This window comes from Mauremys mutica, chromosome 4 (genome assembly GCF_020497125.1).
Source record: "Mauremys mutica isolate MM-2020 ecotype Southern chromosome 4, ASM2049712v1, whole genome shotgun sequence".
NCBI classification, from domain to species: Eukaryota; Metazoa; Chordata; order Testudines; family Geoemydidae; genus Mauremys; species Mauremys mutica.
In genome coordinates this window covers 157,289,423-157,314,214 of record NC_059075.1, presented here as the reverse complement: position 1 = coordinate 157,314,214, position 24,792 = coordinate 157,289,423, and the positions used below count along the sequence as shown (strand labels likewise).

Sequence of the window (24,792 nt, the reverse complement as noted above, 5' to 3'; positions counted from 1 at the left end):
GAGGGTGGGAAGCCGCCGCCAGCAGCCCCACAGGATTGGCCCAGCCGGGCGCCGCCCCCCTTCACCCTCCCACGCTGCCGGGGGGCTGGGGGTTAATGAGTGACTGCCCTGGGGGTCGCGGGGCAGGATTTCACTCTCCGCTGGCTCTGCCCCACGGCGGGCGGGCGGGCGACCTTCGCTCCCGGCTCGGCCAGACAGCGGGCGCCATGCTGGGGCGCGGGGGGCGCTGGCTGCAGCGGGCAGGGGGGGCGGCCTCAGCCCCCCTCCAACTGGCCCCCCAGGGGGCCCAGCTGCGCTTCGACGGCGACGTTCTCCGGCTCAAGAGCGGCTGGGAGCTGGCGCGGGGGCTGCTGGTGTTCAGGCTCTGCGGCCTGCCGGGGCTGGTGCGCCGGGGCCCCGCGGTGAGACCCTGCGCCCCGTGGGGCCCTGCTTCCCTGCCCCACGGCCGGACCCTGCGCCCCGTGGGGCCCCCGCGGCCAGACCCTGCCCCGCGCGGGGCCCTGCCCCACGGCCGGACCCTGCCCCCCGTGGGGCCCTGCTTCCCTGCCCCACGGCCGGACCCTGCCCCTCGTGGGGCCCTGCTTCCCTGCCCCTCGTGGGGCCCTGCTTCCCTGCCCCACGGCCGGACCCTGCCCCTCGTGGGGCCCTGCTTCCCTGCCCCTCGTGGGGCCCTGCTTCCCTGCCCCGTGGCCGGACCTGCCCCCCGTGGGGCCCTGCTTCCCTGCCCCACGGCCAGACCCTGCCCCCCGTGGGGCCCTGCTTCCCTGCCCCACGGCCGGACCCTGCCCCTCGTGGGGCCCTGCTTCCCTGCCCCTCGTGGGGCCCTGCTTCCCTGCCCCGCGGCCGGACCTGCCCCCCGTGGGGCCCTGCTTCCCTGCCCCACGGCCAGACCCTGCCCCCCGTGGGGCCCTGCTTCCCTGCCCCACGCGGGGCCCCACAGCCAGACCCTGCGCCCCGTGGGGCCCTGCTTCCCTGCCCCACGGCCGGACCCTGCTTCCCTGCCCCGCAGCCTGACCCTGCCCCGCGCGGGGCCCTGCGTCCCTGCCCCGCGCGGGGCCCTGCTTCCCTGCCCCACGGCCAGACCCTGCCCCCTGTGGGGCCCTGCTTCCCTGCCCCCCGTGGGGCCCTGCTTCCCTGCCCCGCGGCCGGACCCTGCTTCCCTGCCCCACGGCCGGACCCTGCCCTCCGTGGGGCCCTGCTTCCCTGCCCCACGGCCGGGCCCTGCTTCCCTGCCCCACGGCCGGACCCTGCTTCCCTGCCCCACGGCCGGACCCTGCTTCCCTGCCCCGCGGCCGGACCCTGCCCCGCGCGGGGCCCTGCTTCCCTGCCCCGCGGCCGGACCCTGCCCCGCGCGGGGCCCTGCTTCCCTGCCCCGCGGCCGGACCCTGCCCCGCGCGGGGCCCTGCTTCCCTGCCCCACGGCCAGACCCTGCCCCACTGCCAGACCCTGCCCCGTGCGGGGCCCTGCTTCCCTGGCCTGGGCCCCCATGGTGAGACCCTGCTCCCCGCTGAACCTGGGCCTGGCCACCATGCTGAGGCTGCCCCCCCACGAGAACCCTGCTGCCCCACACCGCCCCCTTGTGTGCCCCTGCTGCACCAGGCTCCCCAGTGGGGCGTGTGCCGGGGGCTGTCGATGGGGGTGGCTGACGCCCGTCTCCTCCCCAGCTGCTCTCCGTGTCCCGGTGGCTGCTGGGGCGCCGGCTCTGGGGGTCCCTGCTGCGCGCCTCTTTCTACGGACAGTTCGTGGCCGGGCAGACGCCCCCCGAGGTGGGGGTCACAGTGCAGCAGCTCCGCGCCCTGGGGCTGCGCCCCCTCCTGGCCGTGCCCATCGAGGAGGATGTGGGGCAGGACAAGGAAGGGTAGGGGGGGCCATGGGATTATGGGGGGGGCATTATGGGAATCCAAGGGGGCTAGTTATGGGGAGTCCCAGAGGATGGGGTCGGGAGGGGGCAGTGGGGATGGTCCCGGAGGGCGGGTTCCACGTTCGAAAGGGCCCAGCTCTCGCCCCGCAGGGAGGCTGGTACGAGGGGAACCGGGGGGCTGGGGGGTCTGTGCCAGGGCCCAGCTCTCTCTCCCCGCAGGGAGGGCTGGTTCGAGGGGAACCGGGGGGGCTGGGGGGTCCATGCCAGGGCCCAGCTCTCTCCCCCCACAGGGAGGGCTGGGTAGAGGGGAACCGGGGGGCTGGGGGGTCCGTGCCAGGGCCCAGCTCTCTCTCCCTGCAGGGAGAGCTGGTCTGAGGGGAACCGGGGGGCTGGGGGGTCCGTGCCAGGGCCCAGCTCTCTCTCCCCACAGGGAGGGCTGGTTCGAGGGGAACCGGGGTGGCTGGGGGGTCCGTGCCAGGGCCCAGCTCTCTCTCCCCGCAGGGAGGGCTGGTTCGAGGGGAACCGGGGGGCTGGGGGGTCCGTGCCAGGGCCCAGCTCTCTCTCCCCACAGGGAGGCTGGTTCGAGGGGAACCGGGGGGCTGGGGGGTCCGTGCCAGGGCCCAGCTCTCTCTCCCCGCAGGGAGGGCTGGTCTGAGGGGAACCGGGGGGCGGGGGGGTCCGTGCCAGGGACCAGCTCTCTCCCCCCACAGGGAGGGCTGGTTCGAGGGGAACCGGGGGGGCTGGGGGGTCCGTGCCAGGGCCCAGCTCTCTCTCCCCACAGGGAGGGCTGGTTCGAGGGGAACCGGGGTGGCTGGGGGGTCCGTGCCAGGGACCAGCTCTCTCTCCCCGCAGGGAGGGCTGGTCTGAGGGGAACTGGGGGGCTGGGGGGTCCGTGCCGGGGCCCAGCTCTCTCTCCCCGCAGGGAGGGCTGGTTCGAGGGGAACCGGGGGGCTGGGGGGTCCGTGCCAGGGCCCAGCTCTCTCTCCCCGCAGGGAGGCTGGTACGAGGGGAACCGGGGGGCTGGGGGGTCCGTGCCAGGGCCCAGCTCTCTCTCCCCGCAGGGAGGGCTGGTTCGAGGGGAACCGGGGGGCTGGGGGGTCCGTGCCAGGGCCCAGCTGTCTCTCCCCGCAGGGAGGGCTGGTACGAGGGGAACCGGGGGGCCATGCTAGGCTGCATGGGGCTCTCGGCCCAGGGGGGACCCCAGCCCATGATGCAGCTGAAGGTGACGGCCCTGATGAGCGCCCGGCTCTGTGTGAGTACGGGGGTGGGGTGGGGGGAGCTGCTGACGCCCCCTTTTGTCTGCTCCGTGCCTATGGGGACCTGAGGGGCTGGGGCCCGGCTGCCTGGGTCCCCGCACTGCTGCCCATGCCAAACTGTGCCGGCTGGCGGGGGGCGCGGGGGGGACGGAGAGCCAGCTGAGGCATGCAACTGTGACCCACCGAATAGGGGGAGGGAGGGGACGGGGCGCAGGGGAGGAAGTGGGGTGGGGGGCTGAGTGGTGGCAGGAAGGGGACGGGGCGCAGGGGAGGTGGGGTGGGGGGCTGAGGGGAGGAGGTGGCGGGGGGGGGGGCTGAGGGGCAGAGGGGTGGCAGCAGGGGGACGGGGCGCAGGGGAGGAGGTGTGGGGGTGGGGGGCTGAGGGGAGCAGAGTGGCAGGAGGGGGACGGGGCTGAGGGGAGGAGGTGGCGGGGTGAGGGGCTGAGGGGAGCAGGGTGGCAGGAGGGGGACGGGGCGCAGGGGAGGAGGCGTCGTCGTGGGGGGCTGAGGGGAGGAGGTGGCGGGGTGGGGGGCTGAGGGGTGGCAGGAGGGGGACGGGGCGCAGGGGAGGAGGTGGCGGGGTGGGGGGCAGTGGGGAGTAGGGTGGCAGGAGGGGGACGGGGCGCAGGGGAGGAGGTGGCGGGGTGGGGGGCTGAGGGGTGGCAGGAGGGGGACGGGGCGCAGGGGAGGAGGTGGGGTGGGGGGCTGAGGGGTGGCAGGAAGGGGACGGGGCGCAGGGGAGGAGGTGTTGGGGTGGGGGGCTGAGGGGTGGCAGGAAGGGGACGGGGAGCAGGGGCGGAGGTGGCGGGGGGGGGGGCAGTGGGGGTGGCAGGAAGGGGACGGGGAGCAGGGGAGGAGGTGTTGGGGTGGGGGGCTGTGGGGTGGCAGGAAGGGGACGGGGCGCAGGGGAGGAGGTGGCGGGGTGGGGGGCAGTGGGGTGGCAGGAAGGGGACGGGGAGCAGGGGAGGAGGTGTTGGGGTGGGGGGCTGAGGGGAGCGGGGTGGCAGGAGGGGGACGGGGCTGAGGGGAGGAGGTGGCGGGGTGGGGGGCTGAGGGGAGCGGGGTGGCAGGAGGGGGACGGGGCGCAGGGGAGGAGGTGGCGGGGTGGGGGGCTGAGGGGAGCAGGAGGGGGACGGGGCGCAGGGGAGGAGGTGGCGGGGTGGGGGGCAGTGGGGTGGCAGGAAGGGGACGGGGAGCAGGGGAGGAGGTGTTGGGGTGGGGGGTTGAGGGGTGGCAGGAAGGGGACGGGGCTGAGGGGAGGAGGTGGCGGGGTGGGGGGCTGAGGGGTGGCAGGAGGGGGACGGGGCGCAGGGGAGGAGGTGGCGGGGTGGGGGGCTGAGGGGTGGCAGGAAGGGGACGGGGAGCAGGGGAGGAGGTGTTGGGGTGGGGGGCTGAGGGGTGGCAGGAAGGGGACGGGGCTGAGGGGAGGAGGTGGCGGGGTGGGGGGCGGAGGGGTGGCAGGAGGGGGACGGGGCGCAGGGGAGGAGGTGGCGGGGTGGGGGGCTGAGGGGTGGCAGGAAGGGGACGGGGAGCAGGGGAGGAGGTGTTGGGGTTGTGGGAAGAGGGGAGCAGGGTGGCAGGAGGGGGGCTGGGCGCAGGGGAGGAGGTGTTGGGGTGGGGGGCAGAGGGGTGGCAGGAAGGGGACGGGGGGCAGGGGAGGAGGTGGGGGGGTTGAGAGGCAGTGGGGTTGCAGGAAGGGGGTGGGGCGCAGGGGAGGAGGTGGCGGGTGGGGGGCAGTGGGGTGGCAGGAAGGGGACGGGGAGCAGGGGAGGAGGTGGCGGGGTGGGGGGCAGTGGGGTGGCAGGAGGGGGACGGGGCGCAGGGGAGGAGGTGGCGGGGTGGGGGGCAGTGGGGTGGCAGGAAGGGGACGGGGAGCAGGGGAGGAGGTGTTGGGGTGGGGGGCTGAGGGGAGCAGGGTGGCAGGAGGGGGCGCAGGGGAGGAAGTTGCGGGTGGGGGGCTGAGGGGTGGCAGGAGGGTGACGGGGCGCAGGGGAGGAGGTGGGGGGCTGAGAGGCAGTGGGGTGGCAGGAAGGGGACGGGCCGCAGGGGAGGAGGTGGCGGGGTGGGGGCGCCCCCGGCAGCCCCCCGACTCCCCCCATGCTGTCCCCCCCCCCCCCCCCAGAGGACGGTGTCGCTGCGGCTGGGGGAGCCGGGGGGGCCGTCGGAGCTGAGCCTGGACAGAGTCATGGCAGTGATGGGTGGAGAGGTCAGTGCTGTCCGCGCCCCCCAGTCCTGCCCCTCGGGCAGCCCCATCACCGAGACACGGGGGGGGGGGGGCTGGCTCGGCCAGGCCCTGGGTGTGACGCCAGGGCCCTGCCCCCACCCACCCTTTGGCCCCGGCCAGGCTCTCTCCCAATGGAAGGTCTTGGGGCCAGCCTGGACCATGCAGCATCTGCCAGTCCCAGACCCTGCTGTGGGGCCCAGCCCCCCTGAGCCCCCCCGTCAGGGCCCCAGCCCTGCCCCGCCCCCGGGTTTACCCTGTGCAGACGCGGGTGCGGATTCCTGAGACCTGGACCAACCCTGCCCCTAACTGCCCCCAGGAGCCGAACTTCTCCGGCCTGAGCCCAGCTGAGAACCGGCACCTACAGGCCTCCCTGCTGCGGCTGGACACGGTCACCCAGGTCAGAGCTGGGGCCACATACAGGAGCTTGGGGGGGGGGCTCACCATGTCTCCCCCCAGCGGGCACCAGGAGTGCGGATGTTGGGGGTGCTGGGGCTCTGTGTCTCCCCAGTGGGCGCTGGAGCCGGGTGTTGGGGGTTCCAGGGGGGTCTGACTGTGTCTCCCCCCAGCGGGGGGTGGGGGTGGGGGTGCAGGTGTCAGGGGTAGAATCCTAGAATCTCAGGGTTGGAAGGGGCCTCAGGAGGGATCTAGTCCAACCCCCTGCTCAGAGCAGGACCAACCCCAACTAAATCATCCCAGCCAGGGCTTTGTCAAGCCTGACCTTAAACACCTCTAAGGGTGGAGATCCCACCCCCTCCCTAGGGAACCCATCCCAGTGCTTCACCACCCTCCTAGGGAAATAGTGTCTCCTAATATCCAACCTAGACCTCCCCCACTGCAACTTGAGACCATTGCTCCTTGTTCTGTCATCTGCCATCACTGAGAACAGCCGAGCTCCATCCTCTTTGGAACCCCCTTTCAGGTAGTTGAAAGCAGCTATCAAATCCCCCCTCATCTTCTCTTCTGAGGCTAAACAATCCCAGTTCCCTCAGCCTCTCCTCGTAAGTCATGTGCTCCAGCCCCCTCATCATTTTTGTTGCCCTCCGCTGGACTCCTTCCAATTTGTCCACATCCTTCTTGTAGTGTGGGGCCCAAAACTGGACACAGTCTCCAGATGGGGCCTCACCAATGTCGAATAGAGGGGAATGATCACGTCCCTCGATCTGCTGGAAATGCCCCTATTTATACAGCCCAAAATGCCGTTAGCCTTCTTGGCAACAAGGGCACCTGCTGACTCATATCCAGCTTCTCGTCCACCGTAACCCCTAGGTCCTTTTCTGCAGAACTGCTGCCCAGCCATTCGGTCCCTAGTCTGTAGCAGTGCATGGGATTCTTCCATCCTAAGTGCAGGACTCTGCACTTGTCCTTGTTGAACCTCATCATATTTCTTTTGGCCCAATCCTCTAATTTGTCTAGGTCCCTCTGTATCCTATCCCTACCCTCCAGCGTATCAACCACTCCTCCCAGTTTAGTGTCATCTGCAGACTTGCTAAGGGTGCAGTCCACACCATCCTCCAGATCGTTAATGAAGATATTGAACAAAACCGGCCCCAGCACCGACCCTTGGGGCACTCCACTTGATACCGGCTGCCAACTAGACATGGAACCATTGATCACTACCCGTTGAGCCCGACCATCTAGCCAGCTTTCTATCCACCTTACCGTCCATTCATCCAGCCCATACTTCTTTAACTTGCCGGCAAGATACTGTGGGAGACCATATCAAAAGCTTTGCTAAAGTCCAGAAATAGCACATCCACTGCTTTCCCCTCATCCACAGAGCCGGTTATCTCCTCATAGAAGGCAATTAGGTTACTCAGGCATGACTTGCCCTTGGTGAATCCATGCTGACTGTTCCTGATCACTTTCCTCTCCTCTAAGTGCTTCAGAATTGATTCCTTGAGGACCTTGTAGCGGGGTGGTTACCTGCTCCTGCCCTTCAGGGCTTAGAACAGCCCAGGAGAGGGCTGGGGCTGGGGCAAGAAGGGCTTAAAAGCTGCAGCTCTAAAAGCTGGGCTGATTGGGGAAGCGGCCCCAGCTGGCCTGCATAAAAAGCCCAGGGAAGCCAGGAGCAAACAGTCTCTCTCTGTGGTCAGAGGGAGAAGGGCCTGGCTGCTGGGGAGTGCACCTGGGTGCCCAAGGTGGAGCAGGGCTGGGGCGCTCTGGCCTGGAAACCCCCCAGGCTGCAGGCCTAGGGTAAGGTCAGCTGGGTACTGGGTTGCAGGGGGCAGCCCATGGGTAGGCAGAGGCAGCAGGTCCAAACCCCTTTGCCTGTGATGAGTGGCTGATGCTGCAGCCTGCCCCAGGGAACGGGGGCTGGATGGAGGCTGGGCAGTAGCCAACACTGAGGCAAAGTGGGGATACCCAGGGAGGGGAGACCCAGACTGGTGGGGTATTCCAGGGGGCAGCACCCCAGTTAAAAGGGCACCGGGGTCCAGGGAGGGACGCGGGGGCCAAGAGGACAGGCGGATCACCGGCCTGCAGAGGGCGCTCCTGGCTGGCACTGAGCTAATTCCTGAGAACAGACCAGCAGGAGGCGCCGCCGCAGGGGTGAGTCTGCATGTTCTACAGACCTGCTCCATGATTTTTCCAGGGGCTGAGGTGAGGCTGACTGGCCTGTAGTTCCCCGGATCCTCCTCCTTCCCTTTTTTAAAGATGGGCACTACAGTAGCCTTTTCCAGTCATCCGGGACCTCCCCCGATCGCCATGAGTTTTCAAAGATAATGGCCAATGGCTCTGCAATCTCATCGGCCAACTCCTTTAGCACCCTCGGATGCAGCGCATCCGGCCCCATGGACTTGTGCTTGTCCAGTTTTTCTAAATAGTCACAAACCACTTCTTTCTCCACAAAGAGCTGGTCACCTCCTCCCCATGCTGTGCTGCCCAGTGCAGCTGTCTGGGAGCTGACCTTGTCTGTGAAGACAGAGGCAAAAAAAGCATTGAGTACACTAGCTTTCTCCACATCCTCTGTCACTAGGTTGCCTCCCTCATTCAGCAAGGGGCCCACACTTTCCTTGACTTTCTTCTTGTTGCTAACATACCTGAAGAAACCCTTCTTGTTACTCCTAACATCTCCGGCTAGCTGCAACTCCAAGTGTGATTTGGCCTTCCTGATTTCACTCCTGCAGCCTGAGCAATATTTTTATTCTCCTCCCTGGTCATTTGTCCAATCTTCCACTTCGTGTAAGCTTCTTTTTTGCATTTAAGATCAGCAAGGATTTCACTGTTAAGCCAAGCTGGTCACCTGCCATATTTACTATTCTTCCTACACATCCGGATGGTTTTTTCCTGCAACCTCAATAAGGATTCTTTAAAATACAGCCAGCTCTCCTGGACTCCTTTCCCCGTCATGTTATTCTCCCAGGGGATCCTGCCCATCAGTTCCCTGAGGGAGCCAGTCTGCTTTTCTGAAGTCCAGGGTCCGTATTCTGCTGCTCTCCTTTTTTCCTTGTGTCAGGATCCTGAACTCGACCATCTCATGGTCACGGCCTCCCAGGTTCCCATCCACTTTTGCTTCCCCTAACTCTTCTCTGTTTGTGAGCAGCAGGTCAAGAAGAGCTCTGCCCCTAGCTGGTTCCTCCAGCACTTGGACCAGGAAATTGTCCCCTACACTTTCCAAAACCTTCCTGGATTGTCTGTGCACCACTGTATTGCCCTCCCAGCAGATATCGGGGTGATTAAAGTCACCCATGAGAACCAGGGCCTGTGATCTAGTAACTTCTGTTAGTTACCAGAAGAAAGACTCGTCCACCTCATCCCCCTGGTCTGGTGGTCTGTAGCAGACTCCCACCACGACATCACCCTTGTTGCTCACACTTCTGAACCTAATCCAGAGACTCTCAGGTTTTTCTGCAGTTTCACACCGGAGCTCTGAGCAGGAGAATCGATATCGATATCATCGTCAGACTCCTCACTGTCACTTTGGAGCTGAAGGAATAGCTCGACTGCCAAACGTGTTGTGCTGGCAACACTCATCAGCACAGTCCTCAGCAGCTTGGGCTCCATTTGTCACAGAAATCACGATTCACACAGAAGAGAGTAAAACAGAAAGACACTCACAATGGTGCCAAATGTTGCCGGAAAGAGTGAATGCTGGGATGTGAAGCGATGCACCACGGGGCGTTGGCACAGAAAGCGGAATGACCCGCACACTTCCTTCCCCTTCCCACAATACTCAGCGCCAAAACGGCGCCAAAACGGGACGAGGTGCTCTGTGGGATAGCTGCCCACAATGCACCTCTCAATACAGCGCTGGAAAGTGCTGCAAGTGTGGCCACACTGCAGCGCTGGTAGCTGTCAGTGTGGCCACACTCCAGCGCTGGCCCTTCCACAGCTGCATGACCAGCGCTGTAACTCCCAGCGCTGCAACTTGTAAGTGTAGCCAAGCCCTTACATACAATGCAGCTCCCCCACCTTTTCTGCCCTGCCTGTCCTTCCTGAACAGTTTAGATCCATCCATGACAGTGCTCCAGCCATGTGAGTTATCCCACCAAGTCTCTGTTATTCCAATCACGTCATAGTTCCTTGGCTGTGTCAGGACTTCCAGTTCTCCCTGCTTGTTCCCCAGGCTTCTTGCATTTGTGTCTAGGCACTGAAGGTAACTCGCTGATTGTCCTGCTTTCTCGGTCTGAGAGAGGAGTCCTCCCCTCTTGCAGTCTCCTGCTTGTGCTTCCTCCCGGGATCCTACTTCCCCACTTACCTCAGGGCTTTGGTCTCCTTCCCCCGGTGAACCTAGTTTAAAACTCCCCTCACTAGGCCAGCCAGCCTGCTTGGGAAGCTGCTCCTCCCTCTCTTCGTTAGGTGGAGCCCGTCTCTGCCTAGCACTTCTCCTCCTACTGGGGCTCTGTCTCTCCCCCCAGCGGGCGGTGGAGGCGGGGGTGCCGGGGCTCTGACTGTCTCTCCCCCCAGCGGGCGGTGGAGGTGGGGGTGCCGGGGCTCTGACTGTCTCTCCCCCCAGCGGGCGGTGGAGGTGGGGGTGCGGGTGCCGGGGCTCTGACTGTCTCTCCCCCCAGCGGGCGGTGGAGGCGGGGGTGCGGGTGCCGGGGCTCTGACTGTCTCTCCCCCCAGCGGGCGGTGGAGGCGGGGGTGCGGGTGCCGGGGTTCTGACTGTCTCTCCCCCCAGCGGGCGGTGGAGGTGGAGGCGGGGGTGCCGGGGCTCTGACTGTCTCTCCCCCCAGCGGGCGGTGGAGGCGGGTGTGCGGGTGCTGGGGCTCTGTCTCTCCCCCCAGCGGGCGGTGGAGGCGGGGGTGCCGGGGCTCTGACTGTCTCTCCCCCCAGCGGGCGGTGGAGGTGCCGGGGCTCTGACTGTCTCTCCCCCCAGCGGGCGGTGGAGGTGGGGGTGCGGGTGCCGGGACTCTGACTGTCTCTCCCCCCAGCGGGCGGTGGAGGTGGGGGTGCGGGTGCCGGGACTCTGACTGTCTCTCCCCCCAGCGGGTGGTGGAGGTGGGGGTGCGGGTGCCGGGACTCTAACTGTCTCTCCCCCCAGCGGGCGGTGGAGGCGGGGGTGCCGGGGCTCTGACTGTCTCTCCCCCCAGCGGGCGGTGGAGGTGGGGGTGCCGGGGCTCTGACTGTCTCTCCCCACAGCGGGCGGTGGAGGCGGGGGTGCCGGGGCTCTGACTGTCTCTCCCCCCAGCGGGCGGTGGAGGCGGGTGCCGGGGCTCTGACTGTCTCTCCCCCCAGCGGGCGGTGGAGGCGGGGGTGCCGGGGCTCTGACTGTCTCTCCCCCCAGCGGGCGGTGGGGGTGCGGGTGCCGGGACTCTGACTGTCTCTCCCCCCAGCGGGCGGTGGAGGTGGGGGTGCCGGGGCTCTGACTGTCTCTCCCCCCAGCGGGCGGTGGAGGTGGGGGTGCGGGTGCCGGGGCTCTGACTGTCTCTCCCCCCAGCGGGCGGTGGAGGCGGGGGTGCGGGTGCCGGGACTCTGACTGTCTCTCCCCCCAGCGGGCGGTGGAGGTGGGGGTGCCGGGGCTCTGACTGTCTCTCCCCCCAGCGGGCGGTGGAGGTGGGGGTGCCGGGGCTCTGACTGTCTCTCCCCCCAGCGGGCGGTGGAGGCGGGGGTGCCGGGGCTCTGACTGTCTCTCCCCCCAGCGGGCGGTGGAGGCGGGGGTGCCGGGGCTCTGACTGTCTCTCCCCCCAGCGGGCGGTGGAGGCGGGGGTGCCGGGGCTCTGACTGTCTCTCCCCCCAGCGGGCGGTGGAGGCGGGGGTGCCGGGGCTCTGACTGTCTCTCCCCCCAGCGGGCGGTGGAGGCGGGGGTGCCGGGGCTCTGACTGTCTCTCCCCCCAGCGGGCGGTGGAGGCGGGGGTGCCGGGGCTCTGACTGTCTCTCCCCCCAGCGGGCGGTGGAGGCGGGTGCCGGGGCTCTGACTGTGTCTCCCCCCAGCGGGCGGTGGAGGCGGGGGTGCCGGGGCTCTGACTGTGTCTCCCCCAGCGGGCGGTGGAGGCGGGGGTGCCGGGCTCTGACTGTGTCTCCCCCCAGCGGGCGGTGGAGGTGGGGGTGTGGGTGCCGGGGCTCTGACTGTCTCTCCCCCCAGCGGGCGGTAGAGGCGGGGGTGCGGGTGCCGGGACTCTGACTGTCTCTCCCCCCAGCGGGCGGTAGAGGCGGGGGTGCGGGTGCCGGGACTCTGTCTCTCCCCCCAGCGGGCGGTGGAGGCGGGGGTGCCGGGGCTCTGACTGTCTCTCCCCCCAGCGGGTGGGGGAGGCGGGGGTGCCGGGGCTCTGACTGTCTCTCCCCACAGCGGGCGGTGGAGGCGGGGGTGCCGGGGCTCTGACTGTCTCTCCCCCCAGCGGGCGGTGGAGGCGGGGGTGCCGGGGCTCTGACTGTCTCTCCCCCCAGCGGGCGGTGGAGGCGGGGGTGGGGGTGCCGGGGCTCTGACTGTCTCTCCCCCCAGCGGGCTGTGGAGGCGGGGGTGCGGGTGCCGGGGCTCTGTCTGTCTCTCCCCCCAGCGGGCGGTGGAGGCGGGGGTGGGGGTGCCGGGGTTCTGACTGTCTCTCCCCCCAGCGGGCGGTGGAGGCGGGGGTGCCGGGGCTCTGACTGTCTCTCCCCCCAGCGGGCGGTGGAGGCGGGGGTGCCGGGGCTCTGACTGTCTCTCCCCCCAGCGGGCGGTGGAGGCGGGGGTGCGGGTGCCGGGGCTCTGACTGTCTCTCCCCCCAGCGGGCGGTGGAGGCGGGGGGTGCGGGTGCCGGTGCCGGGGCTCTGACTGTCTCTCCCCCCAGCGGGCGGTGGAGGCGGGTGCCGGGGCTCTGACTGTCTCTCCCCCCAGCGGGCGGTGGAGGCGGGTGCTGGGGCTCTGACTGTCTCTCCCCCCAGCGGGCGGTGGAGGCGGGGGGTGCGGGTGCCGGTGCCGGGGCTCTGACTGTCTCTCCCCCCAGCGGGCGGTGGAGGCGGGTGCCGGGGCTCTGACTGTCTCTCCCCCCAGCGGGCGGTGGAGGCGGGTGCTGGGGCTCTGTCTCTCCCCCCAGCGGGCGGTGGAGGCGGGTGCTGGGGCTCTGACTGTCTCTCCCCCCAGCGGGCGGTGGAGGCGGGTGCCGGGGCTCTGACTGTCTCTCCCCCCAGCGGGCGGTGGAGGCGGGTGCTGGGGCTCTGTCTCTTCCCCCAGCGGGCGGTGGAGGCGGGTGCCGGGGCTCTGACTGTCTCTCCCCCCAGCGGGCGGTGGAGGCGGGGGTGCCGGGGCTCTGACTGTCTCTCCCCCCAGCGGGCGGTGGAGGCGGGTGCCGGGGCTCTGACTGTCTCTCCCCCCAGCGGGCGGTGGAGGCGGGTGCCGGGGCTCTGACTGTCTCTCCCCCCAGCGGGCGGTGGAGGCGGGTGCTGGGGCTCTGTCTCTTCCCCCAGCGGGCGGTGGAGGCGGGTGCCGGGGCTCTGACTGTCTCTCCCCCCAGCGGGCGGTGGAGGCGGGGGTGCCGGGGCTCTGACTGTCTCTCCCCCCAGCGGGCGGTGGAGGCGGGTGCCGGGGCTCTGACTGTCTCTCCCCCCAGCGGGCGGTGGAGGCGGGTGCTGGGGCTCTGACTGTCTCTCCCCCCAGCGGGCGGTGGAGGCGGGTGCCGGGGCTCTGACTGTCTCTCCCCCCAGCGGGCGGTGGAGGCGGGTGCCGGGGCTCTGACTGTCTCTCCCCCCAGCGGGCGGTGGAGGCGGGGGTGCGGGTGCTGGTGGACGCCGAGTACACCTACGTGAACCCTGCGCTGACGCTCGTCACCCTGGCGCTGATGGGGCGTTGGAATCGCACCCAGCCCTGGGTGTGGAACACGTACCAGTGCTACCTGCAGGTACCCCAACCCCACCCTGTACCCCCAGGCCAGCCTCCCCCGGCCTGTGCCCCCTGGGCCCCCCTCCCCCCCCGGCCTGGGCCCCCCTCCCCCCAGGGCCCGCACCCCTCCCTGGGCCTGTCCCCTGAGCCCGGCGCTGCTCTCGCAGGACTGCCTGGCACGGCTTGGTGCTGACGTGGCGCTGGCCGAGCGCCGGGGCTTCTGTTTCGGGGTGAAGCTGGTGCGCGGGGCCTACTTGGAGCAGGAGCGGCAGCTGGCGCGGGAGGGGGGATACCCTGACCCCCTGCACCCCACCTGGGAGGCCACCAACCACAGGTGAGTGGGGGAAGGGGTTGGAGATCTGCCCCCAACAGGGAGCTGGGGGGCTGGGGGGACCCCGTGGTTTGCATGCCTGTGTGGTGGAGTGCAGGATGGCTGCAGCTCCTGCTGAACTGGAGGAGAAATGACCCCCGGGGGGGGCGAGGTTGAGGGTGCAGGACGCTGGGGTCCCGGGCCCACACCGGCGCTGGGGGAACTTGGGGTGCAGGACGCCGGGGTCCTGGCCCCACACTGGCTCTCTGTATTGCAGCTACCAGCGCTGCCTGGACCTGCTGCTGGAGCTGGGGGCACGGGATGGGCAGCGGTGCCAGCTGATCGTGGCCAGCCACAACGAGAGCTCTGTGAGCCACGCCGTCCGCAGGTGGGTTACACTCCCAGCATGCACTGCTCCCTCGTGCCGCAGGGGAAGGGGGGTGAGGGGGGCAGCTCCGGGGGTGGGGCCGAGACCCCTGCGGTGCCTAATCCCCGTCCCCTGACAGGATGGAGGAGCTGGGCATTGCCAAGGACGGAGGGGCCGTCTGCTTCGGGCAGCTGCTGGGCATGTGTGACCACGTCTCCCTGGCCTTGGGTAGGTGCCCCCCACCGGCCCCTTCGCGGCGCGCGGGGCCCCCCTGCTGCCCCCCCGGCACGAGGTGCCCCCTCGCACACCCCCACCCCCTCGCAGCGCACAGCACCCCCCTGCTGCCCCCCCGGCACGAGGTGCCCCCTCAGTGCCCCCCTGCCCCCTCACTGTGCCCCCGCTGTCCCCCCTCACAGCACACAGCACCCCCCTGCTGCCCCCCCACAGCACGAGGTGCCCCCTCGCACACCCCCACCCCCTCGCAGCGCACAGCACCCCCCTGCTGCCCCCCCAGCACGAGGTGCCCCCTCGCACACCCCCACCCCCTCGCAGCGCACAGCACCCCCCTGCTGCCCCCCCCAGCACGAGGTGCCCCCTCGCACACCCCCACCCCCTCGCAGCGCACAGCACCCCCCTGCTGCCCCCCCCAGCACGAGGTGCCCCCTCGCACACCCCACCCCCTCGCAGCGCACAGCACCCCCCAGCTGCCCCCCACAGCACTAGGTGCCCCCACGCACACCCCCCCCCCCCCACACCGCACAGCACCCCCCTGCTGCCCCCCACAGCACGAGGTGCCCCCTCGCACACCCCCACCCCCTCGCAGCGCACAGCACCCCCCTGCTGCCCCCCACAGCACGAGGTGCCCCCTCGCACACCCCCACCCCCTCGCAGCGCACAGCACCCCCCTGCTGCCCCCCCAGCACGAGGTGCCCCCTCGCACACCCCCACCCCCTCGCAGCGCACATCACCCCCCTGCTGCCCCCCCAGCACGAGGTGCCCCCTCGCACACCCCCACCCCCTCGCAGCGCACAGCACCCCCCTGCTGCCCCCCACGGCACGAGGTGCCCCCTCAGTGCCCCCCACCCCCTTGCAACGCACAGCACCCCCCTGCTGCCCCCCACGGCAGGAGGCGCTCCCTCGCGGCGCCCCCCCCATCCCAGCACCCCCTGCTGCCCCCCATGGCACGAGGCGCTCCCGCGCGGCGCTCCCCCCCCGCCCAGCGCCCCCACCCCCTCGCAGTGCCCCTGCTGCCCCCCACGGCACGAGGCGCTCCCTCGCGGCGCCCCCCCCATCCCAGCGCCCCCTGCTGCCCGTCTCTCTCCTGCAGGCCAGGCGGGATACGCCATCTACAAGTCCATCCCGTACGGGGCGGTGGAGGAGGTGCTGCCGTACCTGGTGCGCCGAGCCCAGGAGAACCAGAGTGTGCTGCAGGGCATCCGCAAAGAGCGGGACCTCCTCCGCCGCGAGCTCTGCAGGCGCCTGCTGCGCCGCCCCTGAGGAACCCAGGCATCCGAGGGAACCGCTGCCCCCCACAACCCGTCCTGCTCTTTGCCTGCCCTGAGGGATGCTGGGAGGGGGGAATTGTGGCCTGACTTACCCAGCCAGGCTCGGGTGTGGGGGGGGACACTCCTGCCCCTAGCTCCCCCTGGCAGCAGGGACCCCCACTGCCGGCCCAATAAACCCGAATGCCTCTCACACTCGGTGTCCCCCTGCCAGAGCAGTGTTTATTGACTGGGGGGGAGGCCGAGCTAAGCTCCAGTCCATCCAAGGGGGAAACCGTCTCAGCCCGGCAGGAGGTGAACCCAGGCGTCCTGGCTCCCAGCATTCCCTGCTCTAGCCACTCTGTCCGCCCCGAGCTGCCGGGGGCTACTAGGCATGGCTGGGCCCAGGGCTGGGGGTGGGGCAGAGGTGTTGGCTGGGTGGGGGCGGCTCCTGGAGGATGTCTGGTGGGTCCCCCCTCCTCGTGCAGGTGGGGCCGGTGCCCTCCAATGGGGCCTCTTCCCGAGCTGGCTCCCGGGGGGATCCCTGGTGCCTCTGCCCCTGTCAGAGCAACACAGAGAGAGTCATTGCCCTGGCTGAGAGTGACAGCTGGGGCCATTCCCCTCCAGGGGCGCCAGCTCCCCTCTGGCCATGGGGCAGGGACTGGCTGGCTCAGGGGCTGGGGCACGGGATACAGGGCCATTCCCCTCCAGGGGCGCCAGCTCCCCTCTGGCCATGGGGCAGGGACTGGCTGGCTCAGGGGATGGGGCACGGGATACAGGGCCATTCCCCTCCAGGGGCGCCAGCTCCCCTCTGGCCATGGGGCAGGGACTGGCTGGCTCAGGGGCTGGGGCACGGGATACAGGGCCCTTCTCCAGGGGCGCCAGCTCCCCTCTGGCCATGGGGCAGGGACTGGCTGGCTCAGGGGATGGGGCACGGGATACGGGGCCATTTTCCAGGGGCGCCAGCTCCCCTCTGGCCATGGGGCAGGGACTGGCTGGCTCAGGGGATGGGGCACGGGATACGGGGCCATTCCCCTCCAGGGGCACCAGCTCCCCTCTGGCCATGGGGCAGGGACTGGCTGGCTCAGGGGATGGGGCACGGGATACAGGGCCATTCCCCTCCAGGGGCACCAGCTCCCCTCTGGCCATGGGGCAGGGACTGGCTGGCTCAGGGGATGGGGCACGGGATACGGGGCCCTTCTCCAGGGGCGCCAGCTCCCCTCTGGCCATGGGGCAGGGACTGGCTGGCTCAGGGGCTGGGGCACGGGATACAGGGCCCTTCTCCAGGGGCGCCAGCTCCCCTCTGGCCATGGGGCAGGGACTGGCTGGCTCAGGGGATGGGGCACGGGATACAGGGCCCTTCTCCAGGGGGCGCCAGCTCCCCTCTGGCCATGGGGCAGGGACTGGCTGGCTCAGGGGATGGGGCACGGGATACGGGGCCATTCCCCAGGGGGTGCCAGCTCCCATTTGGCCATGGGGCAGGGACTGGCTGGCTTGGGAATGGAATATGGCCCCATCTCAGTACCCCTCCCCCCTGACCACTATCTCACCTTCCTCCTCTGCTGCCCAGCCTGGAGGAAGGAAAGACAAGGCCAGTGTGAGCGTGTGGGGCCTCCAGAGTGCCCTGGGAGTGAGTCGGGAGCGGGGCGGGCGCTTACCCAGAGTGCCCTGGGAGTGAGTCGGGAGCGGGGCGGGCGCTTACCCAGAGTGCCCTGGGAGTGAGTCGGGAGCGGGGCGGGCGCTTACCCAGAGTGCCGTGGGAGTGAGTCGGGAGCGGGGCGGGCGCTTACCCAGAGTGCCGTGGGAGTGAGTCGGGAGCGGGGCGGGCGCTTACCCAGAGTGCCGTGGGAGTGAGTCGGGAGCGGGGCGGGCGCTTACCCAGAGTGCCGTGGGAGTGAGTCGGGAGCGGGGCGGGCGCTTACCCAGAGTGCCGTGGGAGTGAGTCGGGAGCGGGGCGGGCGCTTACCCAGAGTGCCGTGGGAGTGAGTCGGGAGCGGGGCGGGCGCTTACCCACAGTGCCGTGGGAGTGAGTCGGGAGCGGGGCGGGCGCTTACCCACAGTGCCCTGGGAGTGAGTCGGGAGCGGGGCGGGCGCTTACCCACAGTGCCCTGGGAGTGAGTCGGGAGCGGGGCGGGCGCTTACCCAGAGTGCCCTGGGAGTGAGTCGGGAGCGGGGCGGGCGCTTACCCAGAGTGCCCTGGGAGTGAGTCGGGAGTGAGGCGGGTGCTTACCCAGAGTGCTCCGCTCCCCAGCACTACCACCGCCATGCCAATGCCAATGCCAATGCCAACGCCGGCCCAGCCCTTCCATGCTGGCTGTGGCTCTGGGGAGACAAAACCATGGCCAAGTCAGTGGCAGGGTCCGGCCTAGCAGGCGAGGCTGCCTCGCCCCCCTCCTGCCCCCCTAGAGTCCTGGGGCCTCACCTTCCCAGGCAAGCGTCCCGGTGCGGTTCTGCTGGAGGAAGGTGGTGGTGACGATGCAGGTGTAGCTGGCGGTGGGGGAGCAGGGCACGGCGGCCGAGTGGGCGGCGCTATATAGCCCCTGGGGCTCCTTGGCAGCCGGGGTCCCGGCCCCGTAGTCCCTGCCAGTGCTGTCGCGGATGGTGACGGTGGCGAGGGGGTAGCCGCCCTCTGCGAGGCAGGTCAGTGTCACGTTCTGCAGGGAGGGGGCGCAGGGCTGGGGCTGGAGCCAGGATAGACGATAGAGGCCTGTGAGAAAGAGCCCCGTGAAAAGGACGGGGGCCGAGTGAGCTCGAGAGCTGGTGGCTGCCCTGCGGAGAGTTCTCAGAACATCCACTCAGCGTGCAGCCGCCGGTGTGGGGCATCACTAGGAGAGGGAGACGCAGACAGGGGACCCCACCTCAAAGCAGACCCACGGGCACTGGAAAAGGTTCAGCAAAGGGCACAAAGGATGAGGGGTCTGGAACGGCGGCTGTGGGAGGAGATTGGTCAGACGGGGGCTGGTCAGCTTGGGAAAGAGACGGCTAAGGGGGATATGGTAGAGGGCTATAAAATCCTGACGGGGGGAGAAAGTAGACAGGGAGTGTTATTTACTCCTGCTCCTACCACAAGAACTAGGGGTCACCCGATGACGTTAGTCGGCAGCAGGTTTCAAACAAACACAGGCCGTATTTCTTCCCCCAACGCCCGGCCAGCCTGGGAACTCGGTGCCAGGGGGATGCTGTGAAGCCAAGGCTATAACAGGCTTCAACCAGGAACTGGCCACGTTCCTGGCGGATGGGTCCATCGCTGGCTAGTAGCAGGATGGGCCGGGACGCAGCCCCCTGCTCTGAGCGTCCGTAGCCTCTGCCTGCCGGAAGGCGGGACGGGAGCGGGCGACGAGACGGACACGCGGTAACTGCCTGTTCTGGTCAGTTCTCCGACACGCCTGGCACTGGCCACTGTCACAGAGGACACTGGGCTCGATGGACCCTTGCTCTGACCTGTGGCCGTTCCTATGCGCATTGGATTGAGGACAGATGCTGCCCAGTCCCAGGGCTGGAGAAGAGCCAGCACCCCCCAGAGGGGAACGGCCCCGTGCTCCACTTCCCACTCCTGTGAGCCCCCCAGGCCCCCGACATGGGGCCAGACCAGAGCCGGCGCCCCTGAGAGGGGCCATTCCCCACCCGCGGAGGGGCCAGGCCCTGTGTCCCGTTTACCTATGAGCCGTAGCTCCGTCTCCGCCACGCCCATGCCACGGTTGCTCTTTACCCGGCACCGGTACCTGCCCTCATCAGCCAGCGTCACGTTGTGTAGCCGGAGGGCCCCGTCCCCACGCCCAGGCTGCCCAGCTGGGACAGTGGCCCGGCCCCGATAGGCAGGGTCGGCATGTGAGGCCAGGTGTTCCCCTCTGTAGTAGGTGTAGACGTTCCTCTCGCTGGCCGGCCCCAGCCGGGTCCAGTACAGGATCAGGTCCGCCTCGGGCGGGTAGGTGCAGCTCAGCAGCGCTGTGCCCCCCAGCACGGCCTCCGAGGTCGCGGGCAGCTGCACAGGCAGCTTGTCTGCAAGAGAGAGGGGGTGAGCAGGGGGGGGGTGTCTGCACCCGGGGGTCCCCATGGCGGAGTGAAGGCTGCGTCCGGGGGTCCCCACAGCTGAGCGAGGGCTGTGTCTGGGGGTCCCCCCGGCAGGGCGAGTGGGGGTGTGTGTGTCTGCATCCGGGGGCCCCTGTGACTGGGCGAGTGGGGGAGGGCTGCGTCCGGGAGGTCCCCCCTGGCTGAGGGAGGGCAGCATCCGGGGGTCGCCCCCCGGCTGAGTGAGGGCTGCGTCCGGGGGTCCCCACGGCTGGGGGGGCTCCATCTGGGGTCCCCACAGCAGGGAGAGCGGGGGAGGGCTGCGTCCGGGGTCCCCACGGCTGGGGGGGCTCCATCTGGGGTCCCCACAGCAGGGGGAGCGGGGGAGGGCTGCGTCTGGGGGTCCCCACAGCGGGGTGAGTGGGAGAGGGCTGCGTCCGGGGTCCCCGTGGGGGGGAGGACTCCATCTGGGGTCCCCACAGCAGGGGGAGCGGGGGAGGGCTGCGTCTGGGGGTCCCCACAGCGGGGTGAGCGGGGGAGGGCTGCGTCCGGGGTCCCCACGGCTGGGGGGGCTCCATCTGGGGTCCCCACAGCAGGGGGAGCGGGGGAGGGCTGCGTCTGGGGGTCCCCACAGCGGGGTGAGCGGGGGAGGGCTGCGTCCGGGGTCCCCACGGCTGGGGGGGCTCCATCTGGGGTCCCCACAGCAGGGGGAGCGGGGGAGGGCTGCGTCTGGGGGTCCCCAGGGTGGGGTGAGCGGGGGGAGGGCTGCGTCTGGGAGTCCCCACAGCGGGGGGAGGGCTGCGTCTGGGGGTCCCCACAGCGGGGTGAGTGGGGGAGGGCTGCGTCCGGGGTCCCCACGGGGGGGGAGGGCTGCGTCTGGGGGTCCCCACAGCGGGGTGAGCGGGGGAGGGCTGCGTCCGGGGTCCCCGTGGGGGGGGAGGGCTGCGTCCGGGGGTCCCCACGGGGGGGCGGGCTGCGTCCGGGGGTCCCCACGGCGGGGTGAGCGGGGGGAGGGCTGCGTCTGGGGGTCCCCAGGGTGGGGTGAGTGGGGGAGGGCTGCGTCCGGGGGTCCCCACAGCGGGGGGAGGGCTGCGTCCGGGGGTCCCCACGGCTGGGGGGGGGCTGCGAGCTGTACGTACCTGTTCCCAGCCCCCACAGCTGGGTGAGGAGCAGGAGAGCGACAGTGAGACCTGTGGGGGGAGAGGAGAGGGGTGAGCATAACCCAGCCCCAGCCCCATTCCCACGCTGCCCCCCAGCTCCCTGCCCTGTGGCTGGAGCCGAGCTGGCGCCCCCTAGAGGGGAAAGGCCCGAGTCTCACCCCCCACTCACTCATGGGGCAGCCGGTGCCCTCTCATCAGCACTGGGCCGGCGTCCCTGCGGCCGCACCCCGACCCCCGCGGCTGCCGTGCCGAGCTTGTTCCCAGCGAAGGGAAAGCGAAAGCGGCCCTGGCAGGCCGGTTCCCTCCCTAGCCCCAGCCCTGAGCCCCCGGGCTGCAGAGCCACTTTCATTTTTCCCTGCGGGCAGCTGCTGCGTTCAGACCCTTGGGCTCTGCCCTGCTGCCCCAGCCCAGCTGCTGAGCGCCACCCGGGGAGAGCTAGGGAGAGGTGCGCAGGGGGCTCTGGGAGCTGGGGGGGTGGCTTGAGCTGGCCCCGTCATGTGCGGGCGTGGCTGGCACGTCCCTGCCTTCTGGGCCTGGTGCCAAGTCCTCCGCTCTCGAGAGCTTGGCAGCACGTCTGCTGAGCCCTTCCTTGCTTGCGCCAACGCTGGCCCAGCGGCTGGGGTCCACGGCTCGGGGGGCCTGGATTTAAAACCCCGCCCCCTGTACAGTGCCAGCCCTCTATCCCCCCGCTCGGTGACACGGGAGCCCCTGCGGGAGGCACCCACCCATGCAACGACTGAGCCATGTCCGGCTCGTTTCCCAGCCAGCCCAGCGCTCCCTGCCTGGATAAAGCCCCTCGGCCCCTGGCAGCTTTGACATGAGCCACTCCAGGAGCGAACCCGCTGCCAAGCCCCAGTAATCCGGGGCGGGGATGAACTGGGAATGTTCTGAATGTTGTCTCTGAATACGGTGTTGGTGCCTCAGTGTCCCCTCTGCAGTTCTTAATATCCAGGTGGGGGGATCAGGGGGTGTGATTGCTGCAGAGGAAGGGGCCAGTGCACCTAAATGCCTGGGACTCTGTCTCCTGGCAACTGATGGCCTGGGCCCCCCCTCTGCAAAGGTGCCAGCTGAAGGTGTTGGAGACACAGAGGTCAGGTGACCTCCTGGCCCGCGAAAGGAACAAAGCCCAGAGGAGGAGGGGCTGGAGGGTGTGTCAGTCTGGAGCTGGCTGGGGACGAGGAGTGAGGGCAGACGTGGGGGTCTGGCTCACTGCCCCACCCAAATGGACCCGGCTGAGGGGTCCTGTTCTCTGTACCTACAAGCTCTGTTTCAGACCGTGTTCCTGTTGTCTAATAAACCTCTGTGTTACTGGCTGGCTGAGAGTCACGTCTGACTGCGCAGTGGGGGGGCAGGACCCTGTGGCCCCCCAGGACCCCGCCTGGGCGGACTCGCTGGGGGAAGCGCACGGAGGGGCAGAGGATGCTGAATGCTCCAAGGAGAGACCCAGGAGGTGAAGCCGGGGGAGCTTCTTGCCCTGCAGACAGGCTGCTCCGAGGGAGAGGAGGCTCCCAGAGTCCTGCCTGGCTTGTGGGGAGCAGTTCCAGAGCCCGGGGAGGCCGTGACAGGACCATGTCAGCGAGATGAGTGGGCGGGTGGCACAGGCTCAGGGCACGCTCACTGTCCCCTCGCCTGCTGTGACTCCTCCGTGCCACGCTAGTGCTGCTAGGCTGTCCGTCTGGGCAGCCACGGCTGCCCCTCCCTGCAGCCCAGTACCTGGGGGTGTCTTGGGGTGACCAGACAGCAAGTGTGAAAAATCAGGACAGGGGTGGGGAGTAGTTGGAGCCTATATAAGAAAAAGCCTCAAATATTGGGACTGTCCCTATAAAATTGGGACATCTGGTCACCTTGTGCAGGGGTAGGCAACCTATGGCACACGTGCCAAAGCCGGCACGTGAGCGATTTTCAGTGGCACTCACACTGCCCGGGTCCTGGCCTCTGCATTTTAATTTAATTTTAAATGAAGCTTCTTAAACATTTTAAAGCCCTTATTTACTTTCCATACAACACTAGCTTAGTTCTATATTATAGACGTATAGAAAGAGACCTAAAAACATTAACATGTGTGACCGGCCTGCAGAACCTTCAATCACAGTGAACAAATGAAGACTTGGCCCAGCACTTCTGAAAGTGCCACCCCTGCCCTCGTGTCTGCTGGCGTGAGTGGCTAGCCCAGGGCTCGGGGCCAGGCAGGCATGTGCTGGCAGTGAGGGTGTGAATGGCTTGGCCCCTGTGATGAAGTGGGTTAGGGTTAGGGTTTCCCCTATGCAGTTCTTAGGTATCTAGGTGGGGGGATCAGAGGGTGTGATAGTTGCAGAGCCCAAGTGGGCCCCTGTGATACTGTCTGCACAGAAAATGGCCGGCGCCCGGTCTCCTGGCAACTGATGGCCTGGGCCTCTCCCCTGCAAGGTGCCAACTGAAGGTGTTGGACAACAAAGAGATCAGGTGCCTCCTGGCCCGGGAAAGAGACAAAGGCAGAGTGGGGCTGGAGGGTTTCAGTTTGGAGCTGGCTGGGGAAACAGGGAGCCCCAGGGCCAGAGTCTGGGATCCCTGCTCCCCCCCCCACGCCCGATGGACCCGGCCGAGGGGTCCGGTTCTCTGCACCTACAAGCTCTGTGTTAGACCCTGTTCCTGTCATCGAATAAACCTCTGTGTCACTGGCTGGCTGAGAGTCACGTCTGACTGCGCAGTGGGGGGGCAGGACCCTGTGGCCCCCCCAGGACCCCGCCTGGGCGGACTCGCTGGGGGAAGCGCACGGAGGGGCAGGGGATGCTGAATGCTCCAAGGAGAGACCCAGGAGGTGAAGCCGTGGGAGCGTCTTGCCCTGCAGACAGGCTGCTCCGAGGGAGAGGAGGCTCCCAGAGTCCTGCCTGGCTTGGTGGGGAGCAGTTCCAGAGCAGCGCCCGGGGACTCTGTGAAGCCCCACTAGGGGATACCCTGCTTGTGCCATGCCCCCATGAGCGGCTGGCCCAAAGGCATGATGGGACAAACCCCCATGACTGGCTGATGGAAGGGCTGCGAGTTATAAGGGCCCCTGGTGCCTGGGCTCCAGCAATATTGAGGGCCCAGGGGCCCAGCACCACCAATATTTGGGGCCAGGTCTCTCCCCTGGCCCTGCCTGCTTCCCCTGAGTGTCCCCCGGCCCCCACTTGCTGCCCCCGCGCATATCCCCGGGGCCGGACAGTGCCTGCCACAAGCAGGTGGGTGCCCCCTGCAGCTCCCCACTGCTGCCTCCCGGCATGAACTGCCGCTGCAGGGTCCTACTGCCCCTCTCTCATTGGTGCCAGGGCACTACCCTGCCCCTGCCCTCCCGCCTCGGACCCCTCCCTTTTCCAGCGGGACCCCCACCTCGAACCCCTCATCCCCCCCCCCCCCCGAGACCTCACCTCCCCAAACCCCTGTGCCCCAGCCCTGTCCCACAGCCCCCCCAACTCCAACCCCCTCATCCCCAGCCCGGTCCCACAGCCCCCCCACCCCAAACCCCTCAGCCCTGGCCCACAGCCCCCCCCCGCACCCAACCCCCTCATCCCCAGCCCTGTCCCACAGCCCCCCACCCCAAACCCCTCATCCCCAGCCCTGTCCCACAGCTCCCCCACCCCAAACCCTCTGCCCCAGCCCTGAGCCCCCCGCCACCCAAACCCTCTGCCCTAGCCCTGTCCCACAGCCCCCCCCACCCAAACCCCTCATCCCCAGCCCTGTCCCACTGCCCCCCACCCCAAACCCTCTGCCCCAGCCCTGAGCCCCCCCCCACCCAAACCCTCTGCCCTAGCCTTGTCCCACAGCCCCCCATGCACCCAAACCCCTCATCCCCAGCCCTGTCCCACAGCCCCCCACCCCAAACCCCTCATCCCCAGCCCTGTCCCACAGCCCCCCTGCACCCAACCCCCCCATCCCC

General features: G+C 68.9%; 2 protein-coding genes across 2 annotated transcripts; one reads left to right on the top strand and one right to left on the bottom strand.

Moving 5' to 3' along the window:
- Nucleotides 1–206: 206 nt before the first annotated feature.
- Nucleotides 207–15,883, top strand: LOC123369166 (hydroxyproline dehydrogenase-like). Its single transcript, XM_045014525.1, has 10 exons — nt 207–401; nt 1,665–1,858; nt 2,993–3,113; nt 5,240–5,323; nt 5,658–5,738; nt 13,447–13,593; nt 13,742–13,908; nt 14,162–14,272; nt 14,391–14,479; nt 15,579–15,883. Exons 1-10 carry the CDS (start codon nt 207–209, stop codon nt 15,746–15,748), a joined length of 1,359 nt encoding a protein of 452 aa, XP_044870460.1. The 3' UTR covers nt 15,749–15,883.
- On the bottom strand, nt 15,810–21,168 carry LOC123368502 (CD276 antigen-like). Its single transcript, XM_045013348.1, has 7 exons — nt 21,070–21,168; nt 20,880–20,930; nt 19,390–19,731; nt 18,155–18,439; nt 17,963–18,054; nt 17,283–17,303; nt 15,810–16,291 (listed from the first exon to the last, which is right to left on the bottom strand). Exons 1-7 carry the CDS (start codon nt 21,071–21,073, stop codon nt 16,121–16,123), a joined length of 966 nt encoding a protein of 321 aa, XP_044869283.1. The 5' UTR covers nt 21,074–21,168; the 3' UTR covers nt 15,810–16,120.
- Nucleotides 21,169–24,792: the final 3,624 nt, after the last annotated feature.